This window comes from Ambystoma mexicanum, chromosome 1q, assembly GCF_040938575.1.
Source record: "Ambystoma mexicanum isolate Mex_15411 chromosome 1q, UKY_AmexF1_1, whole genome shotgun sequence".
NCBI classification, from domain to species: Eukaryota; Metazoa; Chordata; class Amphibia; order Caudata; family Ambystomatidae; genus Ambystoma; species Ambystoma mexicanum.
In genome coordinates, this window is record NC_090922.1 from 1,019,100,930 (window position 1) to 1,019,120,803 (window position 19,874).

At 46.8% G+C, this 19,874-nt stretch overlaps 1 protein-coding gene across 1 annotated transcript in view; it reads left to right on the top strand.

Moving 5' to 3' along the window:
- The window catches only part of COL24A1 (collagen type XXIV alpha 1 chain), a 910,546-nt gene that overhangs the window by 726,859 nt on the left and 163,813 nt on the right, over positions 1-19,874 (top strand). The window contains exons 34-38 of the mRNA XM_069641689.1: positions 4,482-4,535; positions 4,801-4,854; positions 7,511-7,564; positions 17,445-17,552; positions 18,003-18,056. Coding sequence (XP_069497790.1) covers positions 4,482-4,535; positions 4,801-4,854; positions 7,511-7,564; positions 17,445-17,552; positions 18,003-18,056 — 324 coding nt within the window. The remainder of the gene's footprint in view (positions 1-4,481; positions 4,536-4,800; positions 4,855-7,510; positions 7,565-17,444; positions 17,553-18,002; positions 18,057-19,874) is intronic.

A 19,874-nucleotide genomic window follows, 5' to 3' on the forward strand; every position in this document is an offset into this window, starting at 1 on the left:
CATATAAGGGCACAAAAGAACAAAGCCATAATATCTACTTCAAGGCCCTTAGAGTTCATATGACAGAATCTGTAGAGAAAATGTTGCAAAGCGAGTGGTAACTCCAGAGGGTGTGGAATAGAGAGGTTGAGATGAGCTGTAGATCTCAGGAAGCGAGTACTGAGAAATGGAATTAGCCAGGTGGGGACAGCAACAGATGAGTAGACTAGAAGGAATTGAAAGAGAGATAACATTTGTGCATGGACGACCATCCCACCCAGAGATGCAGCATAGAGATGGGGAAGACTTTGAGAAGCTGCAGATGGTGTGTGTAGCAAAGTTGAGCATTGTTTTGAGGAAGGTAAAGGAGTAAAGGAGTAAGGAAGAATTCTAATGAGGAAACTGGATCACTGATGAGGACAATTTTGTAGATGGGAGTCTTGTCAGAGTGCAAGGTGAAAAACGTGTAGGTTTTCAAGACATTGTGAAGGGTAAACCTGGCACCTCTGGGAAGAAATAATGTATTGTTGTAGTTTCAGATCCATCTCAGAGAACAGCCCCAGGTTGTGGGCCATGAGTGATGGGGTAAATGAGTCATGAATCATGGGCAATGAAAGAGGAAGGGAAAATAGGTCTGGTGCTAGAACCAGTAGGATGGTTACCTCAGCACTGGAGGAATTGAGCATAAGAAAGCAAAGTCTCATTCAATTGAAATGGTATTCAGGCAATCAGTGATGCAGTAGAAGCGCTCTGGAGTAAAGGTAGAGAAGGATAAGAAGACTGGGGTGTCATTGTCAAATAGATGATATAGTAATCTGAAGGAAGAAATGGGTTTGCTAAGGGATGAGGTTTAGAGGATGAACAATTGTGGCCCATGACAAACCCCTTGCAAACCGGGTAGTCGGTGGGTTGTGGGGATGTTCCAGCATTCCGAGACATGGAAAATGATCGACTAGATAAGTAAGAAGAAGACTAGAGTGATAACCTGGAAGTCAATGTGTAAAAAAGTCAGGAGGAGGAATGAGTGGTCAAAAGTGTTGAAGGCAGCGGGGAGAGCAAGAAGGTATGGGATTACAAGAGAGGTGGGAGCAATGGACATTAGTAAAGAAGTTAGACATGAGTGCGGTTGAGCTCCTTGTGTTCTTAGAATATTATATTTAAAGTGGAAGGGAGACACGGCAATAGTTGGCAGGGCGATTAAGATCAGTCATAAGTCTTTAAGGAGGGGAAAGGCAGTGGCCACATTACAACAGTTTGGGTAGATCCTGGAGATGAGAATAGTTTGTAAATATGGAAGACATAGGTTCTTGGGTGCAAATGAATCAGCGGGAGCGCAGAAGGTGGTGTGCCGGTTAAGCTGTGGGGCGGGAAGAGTCAATAGAGTGGTGGAGGCGAGAAACAGAGTTGAGGTGAGGAAAGTGGAGAGGGCTGGAGTGAACTTTAGAGATTTTAGTAGAGAAGTAATCGGCACAGAAGAGGAATGGATAGAAAGCAGACATCAGGGTAAGCATGTTCTGGAAGATCCTTGGTTGCTTTTACAAGTGAGAGCAAATAGAAGAGATGAGCTTAGTGAAGCAGCATGACTTGGCAGAGCCAAGGGCAAATAACAGCATGTGAAGAGATTCCTTATATAAAGAACGGACCATGGTGCTCCACATTCTTTGGTAGGTTCGGGAGATACTCGGTTGAGGATGTGGGCAGGAGAGAGTAAAGAATGTTATGTGGTAATAATGCAGGTTGAATGGAGTACAGCGTGCATGGGTGAAGTCTTGAAAAGCCTTCTCAATGGAGCTAGCATGGGCTGGATAAAGTGTTAGGAAAGATTTCTCTTTTGGCAACTTTCCCTCCATATGTTCTATGGATCCCCAATCGTGTTGCTTTGTTTTTTTACTTGTTCTGACTTTTGGAAAGAAAGTAAAGCCTTCAGCTTCACCTCCCTTGCCTTTTGCTAATTTGTTATGGGGAAGCTCCTTCAGACTATCAGGGCTGGGAAACGGTTTCCCTTTTACCTTTTACATTTGTGTACCATTTTCACATTGCACACAGCATCTTACCATGCAGTGCAATGAGGATACATTAGTATAACCCTAGCTTTTTACACTTGGAATATTTGGTTACTTTGATATGAGACTAAAAACAAGCTGGTGGCAGCAGATATATTTGTACAATTTGTGTTATTTCTAATGTGCTCATCCGCGTTTGCTGCGTATGGTAACTAAACGTAGCTAGTGCCCTAAAATGGCTGTGCCGCAAGATTTTTGATTGTTTTTGCCATATTATAGTTTGGCCTTCTTCCTCCTTATCGGGTCAGGAACTCCCATCTAAGGTCATGCACTTGCCCAGTAAAGCTGCCAAGTGTGTGTGTGGCCCAAGAAGTGGGTGGGACTGTCTAGTCCCATTCCACATCTGTGTCACCAGAGAGTCTAGGTGTCGGGCATGAGAGAAACCAATATCTGTCCATGATTGGAAAGCTACTGGCTGTTTGAATGATAGATAACCTTATCATTGGTGGGCTTCGACTTGCGTCAAGCCTTGATTTTGTATAGGAAAAGGACTCTACCAGCCATTTCTTGAGATCAGCATTGGAGCCACGATACCCTCATAGACGAACAGCCGACTGAAGATCCAAAGAAGACCCCTGGTATCCCTTCCTGTGTCTGGCCCGGTGAAGCCCTGTTGTGGGACCAACTAGTCTTGACGCCTTCTCAAGGATCCAGCTGTCCTGAGCATTCGGAACTGTCCCTCGAAAAACTGGTGGACTGACCAGCTTTCTCAGGGGCTACTTCACCAGAAGCGTCAACATTCTGTGGTTGCACCAAGAACATCAGTGATCGCCAGCTTGTGATACAAGTCACCATGGGTGCACATTTCAGCGTCCCAGCTTCAAGGGATCCCGTTTTAGAGAAAGCTTCTCCGTCTGCCACTTGAAGGACGTCTGCCAGCGTCTGTGCGGTGGCAGTTTCTGGAACTTGCCTTCCCCCATCCTGTGAAGTGTCCTAAAGAGGCATCACCAGGAGTTGCATCTTGCATCTGGACCTGACCAGAAGAATCCTTGCACCCACAGCTCTTGGGAATCTCTCACCGGAACCAATGCTAGGAAATCCAACTTTCAGTGACACTCAGTCGACACATCACATCATCTAGGAAAATCAGAGGGAGGGGGGTAAGTAAATGCAAAGCATTTGCCCCCCTTGCCCGCCCTGTCCTCCACAGGATAACATTAGGAATCAGTCCCCTTATATCCTGACATTCCATTTCACTGCCTTTTGGTTGTCAAAACTGGGTAGTATTTCCTGAAAGATAAAAAGACAATCTACTTACCTAGTCACCTTGTTGAATATCTTCTTTTGAACAATCACCAGCAGAATTAAAATTAGAATTTACCTACAGAGCCTTCATTCTGGAGGGAAGCGTTGTGGCTCCTATGACTTTTCGGCAGAAGGCCCCATTCGTCATAGGGATTGGACCGCTGAAGTTAGGGAGTTTCACTTGTGATTTGGCTCCATCTTTACTGCATTAATGTACTTACCTTTGGGTTGAATAAGTCATTTGAATGCATTTTAAGAACCTATGGAGAATGTATATATATTTATTAGTCAGTTTTGTGTGATGATATCACCTGCTTGTTTCATTTTTTAGTGTATGTAAAGGCCTAGAATAAAGATTTGTATTTTTATACTTTCCTGTCTAAATTGAAATTGTGTGCTTCACTGTGTGCACTCATTGCGGGCCTCTGGCCCCACTCGCACTTTCCTCAGAAAAGCCTGGACTGCTCTCCACGTTTACCTTGATTGGATGTTGTCTAACCTCCTATAGTTCCCTGTTCACTATAACTAGGGTGGCCTCCTAAAGTCTGTACACACAGCCTGATTCTAGAAATCCATCTTAACAGAAAGCTCCTAGAGGAAGGACCTGATTTTCTCAAGATAGAGAGTCATGGAATTGAGTCAACTCTGTATTTGGTGATTGAGGATGAGGAGGGGAGTAGATATGGTGGGACAGAAACAGTGAAGGGCACGTTTGATTGATAATAAGGAGAGGGGTCAATGCAGAGGGGTATGGCTGGAAAGAGGAGAGACAGATTAGGTCCATTGAGCTGCCAGGAATGGGGACGGCTGGTTGTGGAGGGGTGATCAGAGGGTTAAAAAAGGGAGGAGTCATGCATTTATCAAAGTCAGCAGGTCAACATCCTCAAAATTAGCAGTTTCTGTAATAATCAATAATACTTGAGGTCACAGACACAACATTGCAGGATAAGCGTATGTAGTTTGCGACAAATGGCATATATATCTATCTCAATGCTTGAATGATTTGTCAGAAACAAGAAAATATTTGATGAATAATGAAGACGATTATTTGGAAGGACAATCATAAAAGCAAAACGCCCAGTTGAATTTAACTATTTAATTACCTCTGTGCTGTTAATAGTCCATGCTCTTGTTTGTGAAATGTTCATATCAATAATCAATGTAAATAAGTTCCCAGTTTGTTTTTTCATATAGGGACCGCCTGGCACTGAAGGAGAGATCGGTCCGCAGGGCGAACCAGGTGCAAAGGTATGTTTTAGGCATGTTAAATTGTGCCCAAGCATATATTTCCATGTGTGATTAGGGTGCACAGACACATCAGATGCAGGCTCACAGGGGAACCTTGCCACCCACATCTCGGCACGCAGCCTAGGCTCTCACTAGTCAGCAGCAAGCACTGACTGTGCCATCATTCCATGATTATTCCACCAGGTGATGTCGTGCCGTTTTCAGATTGTTACTGGAATTCATGTATTCTTGTCTCCCAACGTTCATTTAATATTCTTGTTTTTAGGGAGCGATTGGTCTTGATGGCAATGCTGGGGAACAAGGGGAATCAGGTTTGAGAGTGAGTATTTCATAACAGCTAAACATATTGAAAAATAAAGGGGTTCCCCAAACTTAAATGTGTTTCATATGTTTTTCTACATGAGATTATTTTTGCAACAAATTGTACCATTATTTGAGTCGAATTTAGCTAACATTCTCCCAGTTATTTTTAATGCAGAAATTCTTATGTAAATAGAAGGCAAACTACTGAGCAACTATTACAAATGTGCCAGGCCGTTGTGTACTGAGGTTGCTCCTCTTTCAGTAGATACAGTCAGTGTGTTGAGTGGCAGTCTCCAGGTTAGGCAAGTGTATCCATGCATGCAATGTGCTTCATCCTTGAGTCAGACCTTAAAGGGATAGTGTTCTTTGCGTCAATCAACTGAACATCTGCTGCTCTTAGTTTTCTACATGCAGGGCACAGTTAACAGTCCTGAACCTTCTGTCATGAAAATCTCAACAGGGTGAAGAATGTATTAGAGTAAGCAAACAGTTCTTTAGGTGAATGAAGGATCTGCCAGAAGCCCAAAAAAGTTGGGATGTCATTGGGTTATTTTGGTGGTCTCATTATGGTTGCTCCTGCAAGGGTTGGAGGGGGTGAGGGGTGGGAGGGTGCAGTTTACAGATCAACACAGCTGTGTTCTGTGATCAGTTCATCAATGCAAGTCTTTGAGCAGATGCTGTTAGCATGGCAGTCCAACAAAGATTCAATGTCCTCAAGTGGCCTTTATGAGTTGCTGTCTGCTAGCACTAGGGAAGATTATGATTTTTCGAACTTGAATGTTTTCATTCGCACCCAGTGAAGGGCGCTCAGCCAATCAGGTTGCCGGGAAACACGGGCGAGAACACACAGTGTACTCCCCGCATTTTCAGCCACCCGACTCCCTTCCCTGGGTGCCGCAATCTTGAATGTGGGGAGGCAACAGAGAGCCCCTCCCTGTTGCCTCCCCACACCCCCACTCCTCTAAAACATCTGGCACCTGTCTCCCATCCTATCCCTCCCTACCCACTTACCTGCAGGACTGGAGCTTCTGTGTTCCAGTCCACGCACTCCTTCCCACCTGTGGCCACTGCTATAATAGAAATAGAAAAGGGACTACATTCCTTTTCTAGTTACTATGGCGATGGCCATCTGTTTTTTTTTTTGTGAGATTGGGCTCACAGAATACCCGAAGCTCCAATCTCCTGTTTTAAAAAAAAACGATTCACATCCTGGATGAACCAGAGTGCAAATAGAAATCACCCCCACTTAGTGGACGTCCAGAGCTGGTAATGTCCCTGAGACCACAATGAGGTCCTCACTTCACTCGGGCCCTCCTAGGCATGGGCTGGTGTCATTACCAGCCCTAGACGACCCCCTATGCAGGGGTGCTTACTACATTAATTCTAAATGGGACAATGTCCTCAGATGAAAGTCCCAAACAATCTATTCGTTCTGCAATAATGGTTGACTGCAACTTAGTTACACTGGAAGAACAGGTCTGAGGGCTTAAGGAAGTGGTGTAATTGGCCTTATAAAGAAGACATGTGCCTGAGGACGGTAAAGTAGCCACAGCCTTATGGATAATAGGGCAGCGATAACACCTAGGTTGAGGGCCCAGCTTCTCCATAGAAGGTAATGCTTTTCCATAGGACATGCTTTGCAGGCTTTCAGCATTACTGCAAAGATGGTCAAACAGTTCCTCATGACGGGGACCAATAAGCGTCCCATTGTTTACTATCATTTCTCTTACGTTAAAAGGTCACTTTGGAAATATCACATTCGGCTGAAAATGTCACTCTGCACCCCCGAAAAAGGTTTATATTTGGATATGTTGAAGTATTGTATGGAAGTGCTGCTAACTGATCCGTGTTCCTTATGTCTCTAGGCACATTAAACATGAACCTTTTCTAAAAATGAGCCCATCCAATGAGGGCACTTGGAATTTGAAGTATAACTGAAATTGACTCCTACAAACTAACCGTCTGATCTTACATAGCTTGCTCATGTGTGAGCTGCTCGGCCTGCTGTGCGTCTTAGGAAACAGGGTGTAGAGTGTTTCTTCTTGCTCTTTCAGAACAAAATCCCTGTTCAGCTACTTCTGAACCTAGGTAATGTTGATCTAATGTCCAACTATTCTGCCATTTTATCAATGCAAATCTTACCTGGCAGGCCAGAGGGGACCAATTCATAACCATACATGACAGTAATTTCAGGCTTCCCAGTTGTTATTCTGGATGACACCTGCTTGTGATTGACAGAAAAGCTGCTTATTAAGTTTAGGCTGAGGATCTTCTGAGCCAACCATTGCAGAGACATCTCTAGCCACAACCTCCCCCACCCCCCCACCACCCCACCAAGTACCTGACCAAACAGCTTTAATTTTCTTGACAACATTCACTGCAAGAGGTATCACACTTGGAGGCATCCCTCAAATTGGATGGTCACCAAATACTCCCACTACCCCAATCCTGAACGTTTTTCTCTTATAACCCTTAACAATAGCACAAGAACAGTGTAATGTTGTTTTGGAGGAGGCCGGCGTAGTTTTAATCAGTCCAAAAGGTATTCATTATTGACTACACTATGGATGTTCAATTAACAGATTATGGTTGTGCAACTTAGTGGGATGTGCTTTTTTGAAAACTGCCTAGCATTTGACAATACATTGTGGCATTTTCATTGTTTACTATAGGGGATGCCAGGACCACCAGGCGAGGACGGTGTGCAAGGAAAAGACGGCCCTAAGGTAAGCTTAAATTGTTGATATATTATGTATGCTGTGGTCTAGGTATACTAATGCTCCCCTCCTTTTAAAAGAAGACCTCACGCAACTTCACAAGCTTTAAACAGGCTCATAGCTAGCTCCTTTAGCCTGCCCAGATATTGTTAGCCATTAAGTAAGCGGTTACGCAAGCACAAAAAACAAAACCTTTCATTTCTACCCCGCTGCACGCTGCCCAGCATTGGCAAAACAGAAATGCAAATAGTTGCAAATGACTCAGGGAATGATGTTATTTATGTGCATAGTCAAAGAGGTCCAGGGAAGACCACTCCCACTTTACCAGCATTAGAGGAACACTAAGATGGTTGTGCATTCCCTCAATGCACCATTCAGAAGGGGTCTGCAGGCGTCTACTGCCCAGTCAAGCCTTTCCCCCTGCATTTGTATGGGTGCCCAGTGAAGCCCGCAGGCTGGGCATGGCCTTTTCACGGAATGGGCAATGTGTGATGCCGTGCGTGCACCTCCATCTGATGCTGGGCAAAGAGAGAGCCTGGTTGCAGAGAGTCCCTGCGAAGTGGCAGCGTTGACCGGTTTCTTTGATAGAATTGGTCCTCTCGCCAGGGACATCATTTAGGGGTTGCCAGGGGTCACCCCTGCGACCCCTGAGGTTTCCCTTGTTACCCCTAAAAAAGAAAACAAAATATTGTTTTCTTTTTTTAATTATGGAAGGTCCTGGACTGGCTCTGGTACCAAATGGCTCTTTGTTTCTGGGGTGGCTGGCTTTCTTGTTCAGGCCTCTTAAAAGAAAAGTAGTAAGAATAGGAATAACAAATAGGAATAACAAATAATTTGCCTTCCTGGTATTCTATACAATAATTGCTAGACTCATTAAAGGTTTATTTCAGGTACACTTCAGTGGGCGAGTCACTGATTTAGTCTGTTCTTAAACACCCCAAATTCACAATACAGACAAAAACTTCCAAAAAGCATTTAGAGTAGAATAAGCATTAATTTGGGACTAGGTATTTTGCTTTTCGCAAGTTGCAGTAATAGCATGTTTCTTTTCTGCTGTTGTCTCTGTTATGATCATCACAAGACATTCCTTCTTGTTGTCCTCCTTGTGCCTAAAAGCATGTATACAGTGTAGAAATATTTGACCACATCACATAAAGTGGCCCTTGATGTGCCACAATGAATGCCTTGTTGTAATGTGTCTATCTTTCCTATCTCCATGGCATGCTGTTCAGGATGTTTGTTTGCATGTATGAGGTAACGAATAGCCAGAGTACGAGATGCCATGTAAGGCTAACCTCTTAAGCCTGAAAAGTAGATCCACGCAAGCTTGGCATGTGGACAACTTTGCACCAGACCTGCAGATGAACTGGCCTGCTGCTAAATCTCAGTTACCAGTTTAATAGTATCCACTACAGAGTGTAATTTGCCTTCTGACTTTGAGAACATTCAGACATGTAATTGCTCATTTTACTATTGCCGGTAAGATAGCTATAGCCGGTAAAATAGCTCAGTGGGTTGATCGCTCGCTGCAGCGATGCGTGTTTGATCGGCAGGTTGCAGGTTTGAATCCTGCCAATGCCAACTCAGCCTTGGGAACAATGCTATGTGATGCCACTTCCTGGGGTGGAAGGTCATGTTCCATCACTTCCCGTGATGTCTCATCAGGGTGGGATCAAATTACACCACTAGCTGTGATGTCATCAGAGGTCAAGGATCATTTGATGTCACTTCCGCTACCCCTGGCATTTTGGTGAAAAGATGTCCCTGCCTCTTGCTGAATGTTCCCGATACGCTGTTGTTGTAATGCCAATAGAAGACCTTTTCCAATTTCTATCCCACAAGTAATCCCATTGTGTTACTGTTGATATTTGGTATGAGATATAGCTCATTACCGAAGATAATTGCCAGTTATAAAATCATACGAATATTTTCCTTGTCGTAAAGCATTTCTTTATGTCAGAAGAGTGATTCCATCGAGTGCTATGGAGGTGCAGAGTTGTTTTGGTTGGATGAGTGAAAGGTTTTGCCAGTAGGTGAAGGGTTGGCCTTGGTGGGGATGATTGGTAAGGTTGTGCTATGCATGAATCTAGAGTTAGACAGTGCAAATTGACCATAATATGTTAAAAGCAAGTAAAATGACACTTCCATGACCTCTGCTCTGGTCATGATTCTGAGCTGTTACATGTGTTTATTTATTTATTTATTTTAACATTTATAAAGCACACTGAGCCCAGGGGCATCAAGTCGCTGTTACATTCAAGTTACATGCATGAGATCACAAAATGGTAGGATAGAATGGAGGCACATAGTAGGGGCTTCTACAAAGAGCCACATTTTTAGGCCTTTCCGGAAGGACCAATAGAATTGTTCAGAATGCAAGGTGGTCGGTAGAGAGTGCCAGTGTTTAGCTGCCATGGCTGGGAAGCTTGAGCCGCCTTGGAGAGACATCTGTATGTGATGGACACAGTTTTGTACGTGATACGTTCCAGTATCGGGAGCCAATGTGCATTTCTTCTTGCTGTATATATATATATATATATATATATATATATATATGCTCTGATCTGGGGATGTTGAGGACCGCTTGGAGTGCATTGTTTTGGATGACTTGCATCTTATTTATGTTACTGGTGACTTCCAGGCTTACTTGGATTACTTGTTAGGTTTATTACAGGAACTTAAGACACAGTTACATAAGGCTAAATACATGAGAGTATGGACTATAATCAGCACTGGCCCCATCACCCAGGCAGGGGAGCTCTAACTGCCTCAGTATGGAACCCTCGGATCAACATTCCATCATTCACACAACAACACTCCATGTGGCATCACAGACTGACAGAATCACACAGACTGTCACTACATAACAGTTACGTGAGGAGGTGCCTGCGAAGAGTGCATTACAGTAGTCAAGCCTAGAGCTAATGACAGCTCAGGCGATGGCAAGGCAACTGTCAGGAGATATGGCCTACATGCATTAATACGTTTTGCAGTGTGGGCGGCAGAGGAGGCACTGGCATTGACTTGCCTTGTCAGTGACAGAGTGGCATCAAGGTAGTCTCCCAATGTCTTTACTCTCCGCAAGACGGGGATAGTGATTCCATCTATGGTAAATGCAGCGTATTGCTGGCTGAGTTTCTTAATCGTCGACGAGGGTCCAACAAGGAGAATTTCTGTCTTTTCGTCATTGAGGCAAAGACGGTGTATTGCCATCCATGCCTGGTTAGTCTGGTAAACTGTGTTTAGTGTGTCAGAGCCTGAGAGGGGAGAAGGATTTGGATGTCATTGGCGTAATTGGTATGAGATACAGCAATTGAGTCTAAGAGGTCAAATAGTGGCTTAGTGAAGATATTGCAGAGGGTGGGGGGAGACATGACCCTTGTGGGATCCCACAGGAGATGGGTGCAGATGGGGCACTGGCTTGTCAGTGAACACTCTAAAGAATCTCTCCTCGCTGGGAAGTTCTCATGGCTTCCTTCGACTCCTCTAAAGTCATCATTAATGTCTACCTAAATGGCACTTTCATGGTCCAAGACTCTCAGGCCAATCTCTTTCTCTTTGATAGGCGCTTCCCTCGCCTCATCAATTTCCTTTCATCTCCTACTGTTCCCTCCTCTCCCTCCTTGGCTACCTTGCCCTCACTCTCCTCCTCCTCCTCTGCCTCTCCGAGGGCTCTTTCTCCTCCACAGGGTGTACCTCTGATCTGTACCCCTCCCCCGAAGGTCTTTAAGGCTGGCAACCTTCTTCATACTGCCACTCTCAACTCTCGCTCTGCCGTCAAACACTCCTCTGACATCTGCCACCTCCTTGAAGAACTAGACCTTGATGTCCTTGGTCTTACCGAGATATGGTTCACGGCCAGCTCAGTCATGAGCTTTGACACTCTCCTCCCTGATAGCTACAAGATCCTCTCAGCACCCAGATCCTCCCGGTCCGGTGGGGGGGTATCCCTGACCTTCCCTGAGTGGATTCCTGCCTCTATCATTCCCACTCAGACCTACTTCTCTTTTGAATGCCTTGTCTGTAGGCTTTCTCTCTCGCCTACCCATTCTCTTACTGTGGTTACCATCTACCGGCCTCCTGGTCAAATCACCTCATTTCTCTCTGAGTGGGCAGACCTCTCCTCCTCCCTCCTGGCCTCTACCACTCAACTCCTCCTTCTCTGTGACCTAAATATACATTTAGACTCTCCTTGCTCCTCCTCTGTACTCTTCTGTGACCTCTGCGACTCCCTTTCTCTGTCCATCCTCCCCTCTGGCCCGACTCACTCTGCAGAGCACACACTCAATGTCTTGATCTCCTCTGATCTCCCCCTCTCCATCCCTCTGAACACTCCTCTCTCCTGGAGCGATCACTCCCTCCTCTCATCTCATCTCCCCCTCTCTTCCCCCCAAGCCAAGCCTACCCCAACACTGCCACCTACCTTCTCGGACATCCGGCCCATGAAGCGTGTGTCAGTTGAGGCTTTTCCCACCACTTTCTCTCTCCCCCCCCCCCTCCACCTTTGGCTGTCTCTCATCCTAATACAGCCCTGTCTCTGCTCTACTCTTCACTTTCTGATACGCTTGATGTTCTTGCCCCTGTCATGAGGATCCATTTGAAGTCCAAAGCCAAGTGCAATTCCTGGTATGACTCTGACCTAGCTACACTTAAATGTAAGTGTAGGGCAGCTGAGAGGAAATGGAGGACTTCCTGTTCATCCTCTGACAAACTGGCCTGTCGCCTGCTACAAAGGCAATACCGACTCTGTCCTCACCAAGAAGAGAGTCCACATTCAAGCTCGTGTCTCTGCGGCATCTAACAACTCGGCTGAACTCTTTAAAATCTGCAAGGAGCTGGCCAACCCTGCTGCAGTCTCTACCCCTCCTGTTGCCTCCCAGGCTCTTTGCAATGCCCTTGCCTCTCACATCATTTCAGAAACCCAGGACATCCTGTCCACCCTCTCCACCCACATTCCTCCTCTTCCCTCTCCATCTGTGCTTGCTGACCCTCCTTTAGCCACCCTCCCACCATCCTTCTCGTCCTTTCCTCTTTTCACCCCTGACGAGGTTGCTAGACTAGTCCGATCGATGAAAGCCTCTTCAAAACAGGTTCATCCCTGTTTCTCTAAAACCATCAAGGACCACATTGACACCCTCGCTCCGGCCCTTGCTGATTTTTGCAACCACTCCTTTGCCTCTGGATCCTTCTCCTCCCCTCTGAAGCACTCCTTTGTGCATCCTCTTCTCAAGAAACCCACAGCTGATCCTTCTTGTCCAGCTAACTATTGCCCAATTTCCATTAATCCCTTTCTTGGCAAACTCCTGGAAAAGTTGGCCATCTCTCAGCTTAACCTTCATTCCAATTCTGTTGGCTGTCTCCATGACCACCAGTCTGGCTTCAGAGCTGCCAGAAGCACAGAAACTACTCTCCTAAACATCCGTGAAGATCTGTTCACCAACCTTAACTCTAACATTCTCCTCAATCTCTCTTCTGCCTTCGACACGGTCAACCATACCATCCTGCTCAACCATCTCCGTGAAAACCTGGGTATCACGGTCAGCCAGGCTCTGGCCTGGCTGACCTCTTTCCTCTCAGATCGATCCTCCCAGGTCCAACTTGGGTCCTTCCTTTCATCTATCTTCCTCTCTACCTGTGGTGTTCCCCAGGGGTCTAACCTCTTGCCCTGGCTTTTCAACCAATACCTGGCAACTCTCGCCCACTGCATTGCCATTTTCTGCTCAAATTTCCAGTGCTACGCTGATGACACTCAACTCATTTTCAAGCTGCCCTCTGCCACCTCCTCTCCCTCTCTCATCTCTGATTGCCTAACTGCCATTCAAGATTGGTGTACCGCCAATGATCTTTGTCTGAATGTCAGCAAGACGGAGATCTTCCTCATTGGCACACCTTCACCATCCTTTCCCCTCACTCTCTGGCCGGCCTCCCTTGCCCCTCCTCCTACCCCCACCTGCGAGGCTAAGAACCTCGGGGTCATCTTTGACTCCACCCTTTCCTTCTCCGCCCACATCTCTGAGGTCTCTAAAAAGTCAAATTTCCGACTGCACCTCCTCAGAGGTACTCTGCCTTTCCTCTCTTTCCCCCAGAAGCTCATGGTATCTCAAGCTCTGGTTCTCTCTAGCTTGGACTATTGTAACAGCCTCTTTCTAAATCTACCTGCCTCTACTCTCCGCCCTCTGCAACTAATCCAAAACAGGACTGCAAGACTTGTCCTTGGCCTCAAGCCCTGGGATCGTATCTCTCCAGCTCTGAAATCTCTCCACTGGCTCCCAGTGGATGCAAGGATTAAATTCAAAACCCTCTGCATTGTCCACAAGGCTTTCTGGGGCCTGGGTCCAAAATACCTTCAGCTATCCCTCCGCAAATACCTCCCCTCTCGAGCTCTTCGCTCCTCTACCTCCAACTCACTCAGGGTCAGTCGTTTTTCTAAGAAATTAGCTGGGGTTAGATCTGTCTTCGGCTGGGGCCTCCCTCTGGAACAGCCTCCCTGCCACTCTAAAATTTGTGGAGAACCATCTCCGGTTCCGGAAGCACCTCAAGACCTTCCTCTTTTCTTCTGCCTTCGCTCCCCCTCTCCCCTGCTGATCTGTTCTCTCTTGGCACCGTGCACCTGGCCACCCTCTGTCTTTTGGGCCCATTTACCTGCTCATCCTGCCACCCTCCCGCACTGCCTCCAGGCCACCCCTTGCACTGGGGTCTGTATCTGTACCCATACAGCCCCCCCTTTTTTTCTTCCTGCACTTATCAGACCTACCCTGTCTGCTGCCTTAAACCTAGCGCATGCAAATTGCTGGCTGCATTACCACTGTTTGCTGCCTTTATTATTTATTTATTGTTATTTATCTGTTTCTCCTCTGCTTCGCACTTTCCACCTCTCCCCCTTCCATGCACTTTTCCCCTCCCCCCCTCTCCCATGCACTTGCGCGTTCTCAATGTCACTGGGCCTAGTAAGATCGCTGTTTTGTTCTCCCCTGTTCCCCTCCCTTCCTTGTCGCGCTCTGAAACACTTGTGTACGAGCGCGATAGAAATAAAATATCACTCAATCAATCAATCCTCCTGAAAGGAGGCAATCCAGGTGGCAGCTTCCGATGAAACATTAAAGCTTAAAGTTGAATGTTCCAATGAGAATTTGCAAAAGCTCAAAAACTGCTGGAATCGTGCATTGAAATCTCTTACTAATCAACCACTGGTACAGGATGTAGACATTTTGGTGGGGAATGTATCTTTTCTACTAACATTTCAAAATGAATGTATAAGAAGGAGATAATATTAATTTTCACATGTAGTCTTTATATTTACGCCACCGGTTTGCTTTTTAGTATGTTATGCTGAAGGGGCTTGCTGCACGGTACTCCGCGTTGGAGTTCCACTCTCTCATCGCTTAAAACGTGTTTCAGCGCATCGTTTTTTCTTCTTGGCTGCTCCAGGAAACATGACGTGCATTTTTTCATGTATACAAGCAACGAATGCTCCATCTGTGAAATTGATCCTTTATTAATTGTCCTCCCCCTCCAGATAGTTCACTCGAATAACACATGTCTGTCTTATTGATGTCTGAGCCAGGGTTCTCCGCTTCAGGTGCACTATCCTCGGGTCTGATGAGGCGTTTTTCATTATAATGTATAAAACAATGTTCAAATAACCCTCTCGTGGTCACATTCAAGGCTTTAAACGCAGGCTATGGTATTTTCTTTTAGCCCCCATGCAGGGTGGTAAAGAGATGGGGTCTAGAGGGTGTGGGGAGGAAATAACATGGCGGGGGCCAGATGAATACGCCCATCAAACAAAACTTTTAAAAAAGCGCTATGCCAGCATTCTAAAGCTGCCGTGTTCTCATCAAACTCTTTGAAAAGTGCATGAAACCACATCTAACTCCTAGTTGATTCAGAAAGGCCTTAACGATTAGGAATGTTTACGTCCGTCAATATGAACCTGTGAACCATATGCTGCAGTTAGTAGCTCCTAATCCAATGAATGAGGCACGTAACTTTTAAGGAATCTTCTCCCTGGAGCTGTGGAGCCCAGTGGAGTGGTCACTCTGTTGCGCCTACCACCCTTTGATGGGAGCCAGCCATGGCTTTAAGTGGGGCGGGGCCAGTCGGGGCTGGGCCCCAGCAGTCTCCAGAAAAGTATCCTGAGCCGGGGCCCTGCCGGTGCCCACACCGACTAGCCCCAGCCAGCCGACACCTCAGGCAGCCCGTGTAAGAGGCTGCACGGTTACATGAGCTTCCTGCAGGTGTCAGCACTTCGCTTTAGAAAAAAGATCACCTTTTCTTTTTTCTAAACCAAAATACTGGAGCTGACGACGGAAAACGTCCTCAAAAATGGAGGAGGCAGCAGGGTAACCCCTGCGGGGTCATGCCGCCGGGAGCTGGGACCCTCACCCGGAAGGGCAAAGGACAAAGGGGCGGAACGGCGCCAAAAGCCGAATGGCCCAAAAGCCTGCGAAGGGGAAACAAAAGGAAAGGGGCGGGGCTTGCAGGATATAAGCAGGCGGGACCAGGGACCAGGCATCTCGCTCTTGCACTGGGACCCGGTCGCCGCCACCTGACAAGTGCAAGGAATTTCGTTTTCCACCCACCCACCCACGAAATACAAGGAGGAGGACACCTGGGCATTGCTGTCGCAGGGCACCCAGGTCAGAGGATGACAAGTTGGCGGTGTTTGGGCAACCAAGCACAAATGATAGACTCCGGACGAGCCAGAAGGAAACGGAATGGGTCTTCGCTCTTCTGGACCAGCACCTCTTGGGGGCCTAAACGGCGGGGGCGTCTGGTAGGAACAAATAAGGCTCAGCTTCCCCCCAAAACAAACGGCGCTCTCCCCACCCACGGACCCCTGCACGGGCAGGATAGGAACAGGTACAATGGGTCGGGGGAGTTGGGGGCCTACTATACCAAGTATAGGGGGAAGCAAAGGAAATCCGGCAAGCAAGCGCCACACGTACAGAATGAGGTCACTATTGTGTACAAATACTTCTGTTGTCATGGAAATAAAACTGCGGCCAATTTTGCCAATTGAAATCTTGTGTCATGCCAATTCATGGGGGATAAAAACATTGTGTGCATGCGCAAAGATAATTGGGAGTAAAGGCAAATGGACGGCTGCAGGGGTTATGATACCTGCAAGCAGCAGGTATAACCGTGCAGTGCAGGCTGCCTGATGTCTGCAGGCTGCCTGATGTCTATGTACTCCAAACAGGAGGAGGGCTGGACTGCTCAGCTCCCCTTTTGATTCGAGTAACTAGTCATCACCCATGCTGGGTGATGACTAGTTACTCGGAACAAAAGGAGAGACTGGGCCCTCCAGCCCTCTTGCTGTTTCAAGTACATAGACACCAGCAGCAGGGAGACCTTTCATTCAAGGAACCCGTGGTTAAAGCGGGTTCCTTGAATGAAAGGACTGCTACTGCGTGCGAGCTGGAGCACACTGGTATCACACATTTTGGTGCGCCCAGCTCCACCTCTTTTACTGTCCACCTCCCCCTTAATCGGGGTGGGGGTAAGGGGGGAGGGTTTTAGGGGGTGGAGGGGGTGGTGGGCTCTCGTTAGTGGGCGTGTGCTTAGGCCACACCCCCTTACTAGAGCCCCCCCTCGATTTCCAATCCCACTTAAAGCACTGTAGTCAGCCAGAAACGGATTGGCAGGCATTCTGTGAGTTTCTGATGGCAATGGCGGGGCTTTCAAGGGGCCCTGGTGCCACTCCTTGCAAGCCATGTGCCTACTTGTATCAGCATTTCGAAAGGGTTTGCCAAGCTCCCTTTACAAATGCAGTCTGTGACGCAGTGCCCATGCTTGGTGAAATGGCGTCAGTACGCTATTTCCAAGTACACAGAGACTGCTCATTACCGTGGTTTGCTCATCACTGCAGTATTGTTTTCCTTCTTAGGGGGAGCAGGGGGACCGAGGCCCCCTTGGGGAAGATGGCGAAAAAGGTGAAATTGGAAACCCAGGAATTGCGGGGTCTGTTGGTGAACCTGGCAGGATGGGTTTAACAGTAAGTATGCAATGCCTCGTGCTGAATAGAAATCTGTAGCCAGTTGCATTTCAAATTCCAGAATGAACTTGAGCATTTGTTTTTTCAGTCGAGGGGATTTATTTTAGCCGGTTTTTTAACGATGTTAAATATATTTGATTTGTTCACTGTCAAATATATTTGCCTTAAAATAAATGGTGCAGTGTGTTCAGGTTGCGAGCAAATGCCATTTTCTTGAACGACAGAGGTCTGTTCGCAGCACTTCATTCACAGGGCTGGGACTTGAAGTGCTCTTTGCCTTCTCATCTTGCCCGAGGCCGAAGCTTGTAAGATGTTCCCACCTGCCACAGAAATATGCTTTGTGCAAAGGCACTGCAGAATGATCCCAGCCTGCTGCGCAGCTCCAATTGCTTCACTGCACTTCCTACCTTCCCACCTGTCTGTCACTCACTGGTGTTTATGATTCTGCAGGGGCCTGAAGGGAAAGCAGGAAATCCAGGTCTAAGGGGTCGCCCAGGAAAAAAGGTGAGACGTGTGCTCTTGCTGTCTTCTTTCACCTTGGGTTTGAATGATTTGTTATTAGGAGTAATAGTCACTACTTCTTCACCGCAAAGTGAATTGTCTGTGTGTGAATGAATAACCGGTGCTGTTTCATGAGCAATCCAGGGGAGGGGGCGGTGCTCCAGGGTAGGACGTGCACTTCACTTTACTGTATTGCATTTATATTGCGCAGCAATAAACCCTTAGGTGTGAGGGCACCAACAGTACAAACAACATAAAAGACAACATGTTATACACATACTAGAGCAAGTGCTCATATGGGATAAGCCAAACACATGTAAACAACATAACAGCTCCTTATAAACAGGATAAGTCAGAGAATCACGTAACAATTCGACGATCCTCTAGGAAAATATTTACACAATCTTAAGAAATCAGGAAGAGTTCTAGCCCCGCACCCCACTAAAATACAATCCATATTAGGAAGCGAGCACCAGTCTCTTAAATGCAACCTGCCTAGTATCTTTAGGTCAGATAATCTCGCCACGCCCGGCCCAGTTCTTTGTCTTAACCAGGCGAGAACTTTGTTCCGCGAGGCTTCCCTGGGCTCCTGACCGTCTGCCTTACGAATATTCGTAAAGATGAAGTTCCTCTTATCCATGATGAAGTTATGAATGCTCGGGTCATCTATTTTAGTCATTTGCGACTTTCTCAGACAGAAGGTCTGCGAAAGTCCCAATCTCGAAGTTGCAGATGAATGTTGTTTAATTCCTTTTTTCCCCAATTTCGATTCATGTGCCAAGAAGGACTACGATAAATCCTGTACGGGCCCCACGATGACAGTATTTGCCATTTCATCCACTTCCTTGATTGCCACTATCAGGACCATGTTAAAACGTTTTTGTAATTGAGGCCCTAAGATTCTTAATGCCCGGGTGATCCAATATGGTCCTCAAGAGCAAAATCCTCTCCATGGTTTCAGGATGTCCATGGAAAATGTACTAAATAAAGTGAATCTAAATAGGACTAATTTAAAAGGTCAGTGGCTACCCTAAAAACCCAGTGTGGCTGTACCCAGTGTTGATCGCTGTACCCCGAGACCCCTCCCTGCTTTGCACAGTGCTTTACTTCAGAAAACCAGGGTGCTTATTTTTTATCAAGGCATGATGGTGGCCAGACAATGGGCCTCATTCCGAGTACGGCGCTAACCAATGGCGCTATTAACGCCTTGGTTGACGCCGTACCCGGACCGGCAGCGCCTTGGTGGATGGCGGAATCACCGCCCCATTCCAAGGTTGGCGGGGCGGTAATTCCCCATTCACCAGGGCCCTTCCCCATTCCCAAATGAGCCCCCATAGGGCTCAGTGGGAATGGGGAAGATGCAAATAACGGTGGCCGTTCATTACGGTCACCGTTATTGGCTTGGAGGCCCCTTTGCGCCCTCGACTTTAACACCTGCTCAAAGCAGGCGTTAAGGGAGAGGGCGCAGAGGGAACTCGGAGTATGGCGGTAAGGGATTACCGCCACCGGTCTCGTTACCGGTGGCCGCTATCCCTTACCGCCATACTCGGAATGAGGCCCAATGCCTTATTCTGACTGCTATCAGAGGTGGGATGTGCTCTCGAGTTATTCTTGATCACCAGACAGTCACTTTTCATTGTTCCCTTATTCACCTTTCATTACTTTCTTGTCTATATCATGTATCGCCCTTTCTGCCAATACAGTTGCTGTTCTCATTTGCTTTCATGAAACATTTTCATGTTCTCTCTTTTGTAGGCCGGCTTGCTTATATTTAATCATTATACTATATGCCCCTTCGATACACAGCGCAACTCAAGGAGT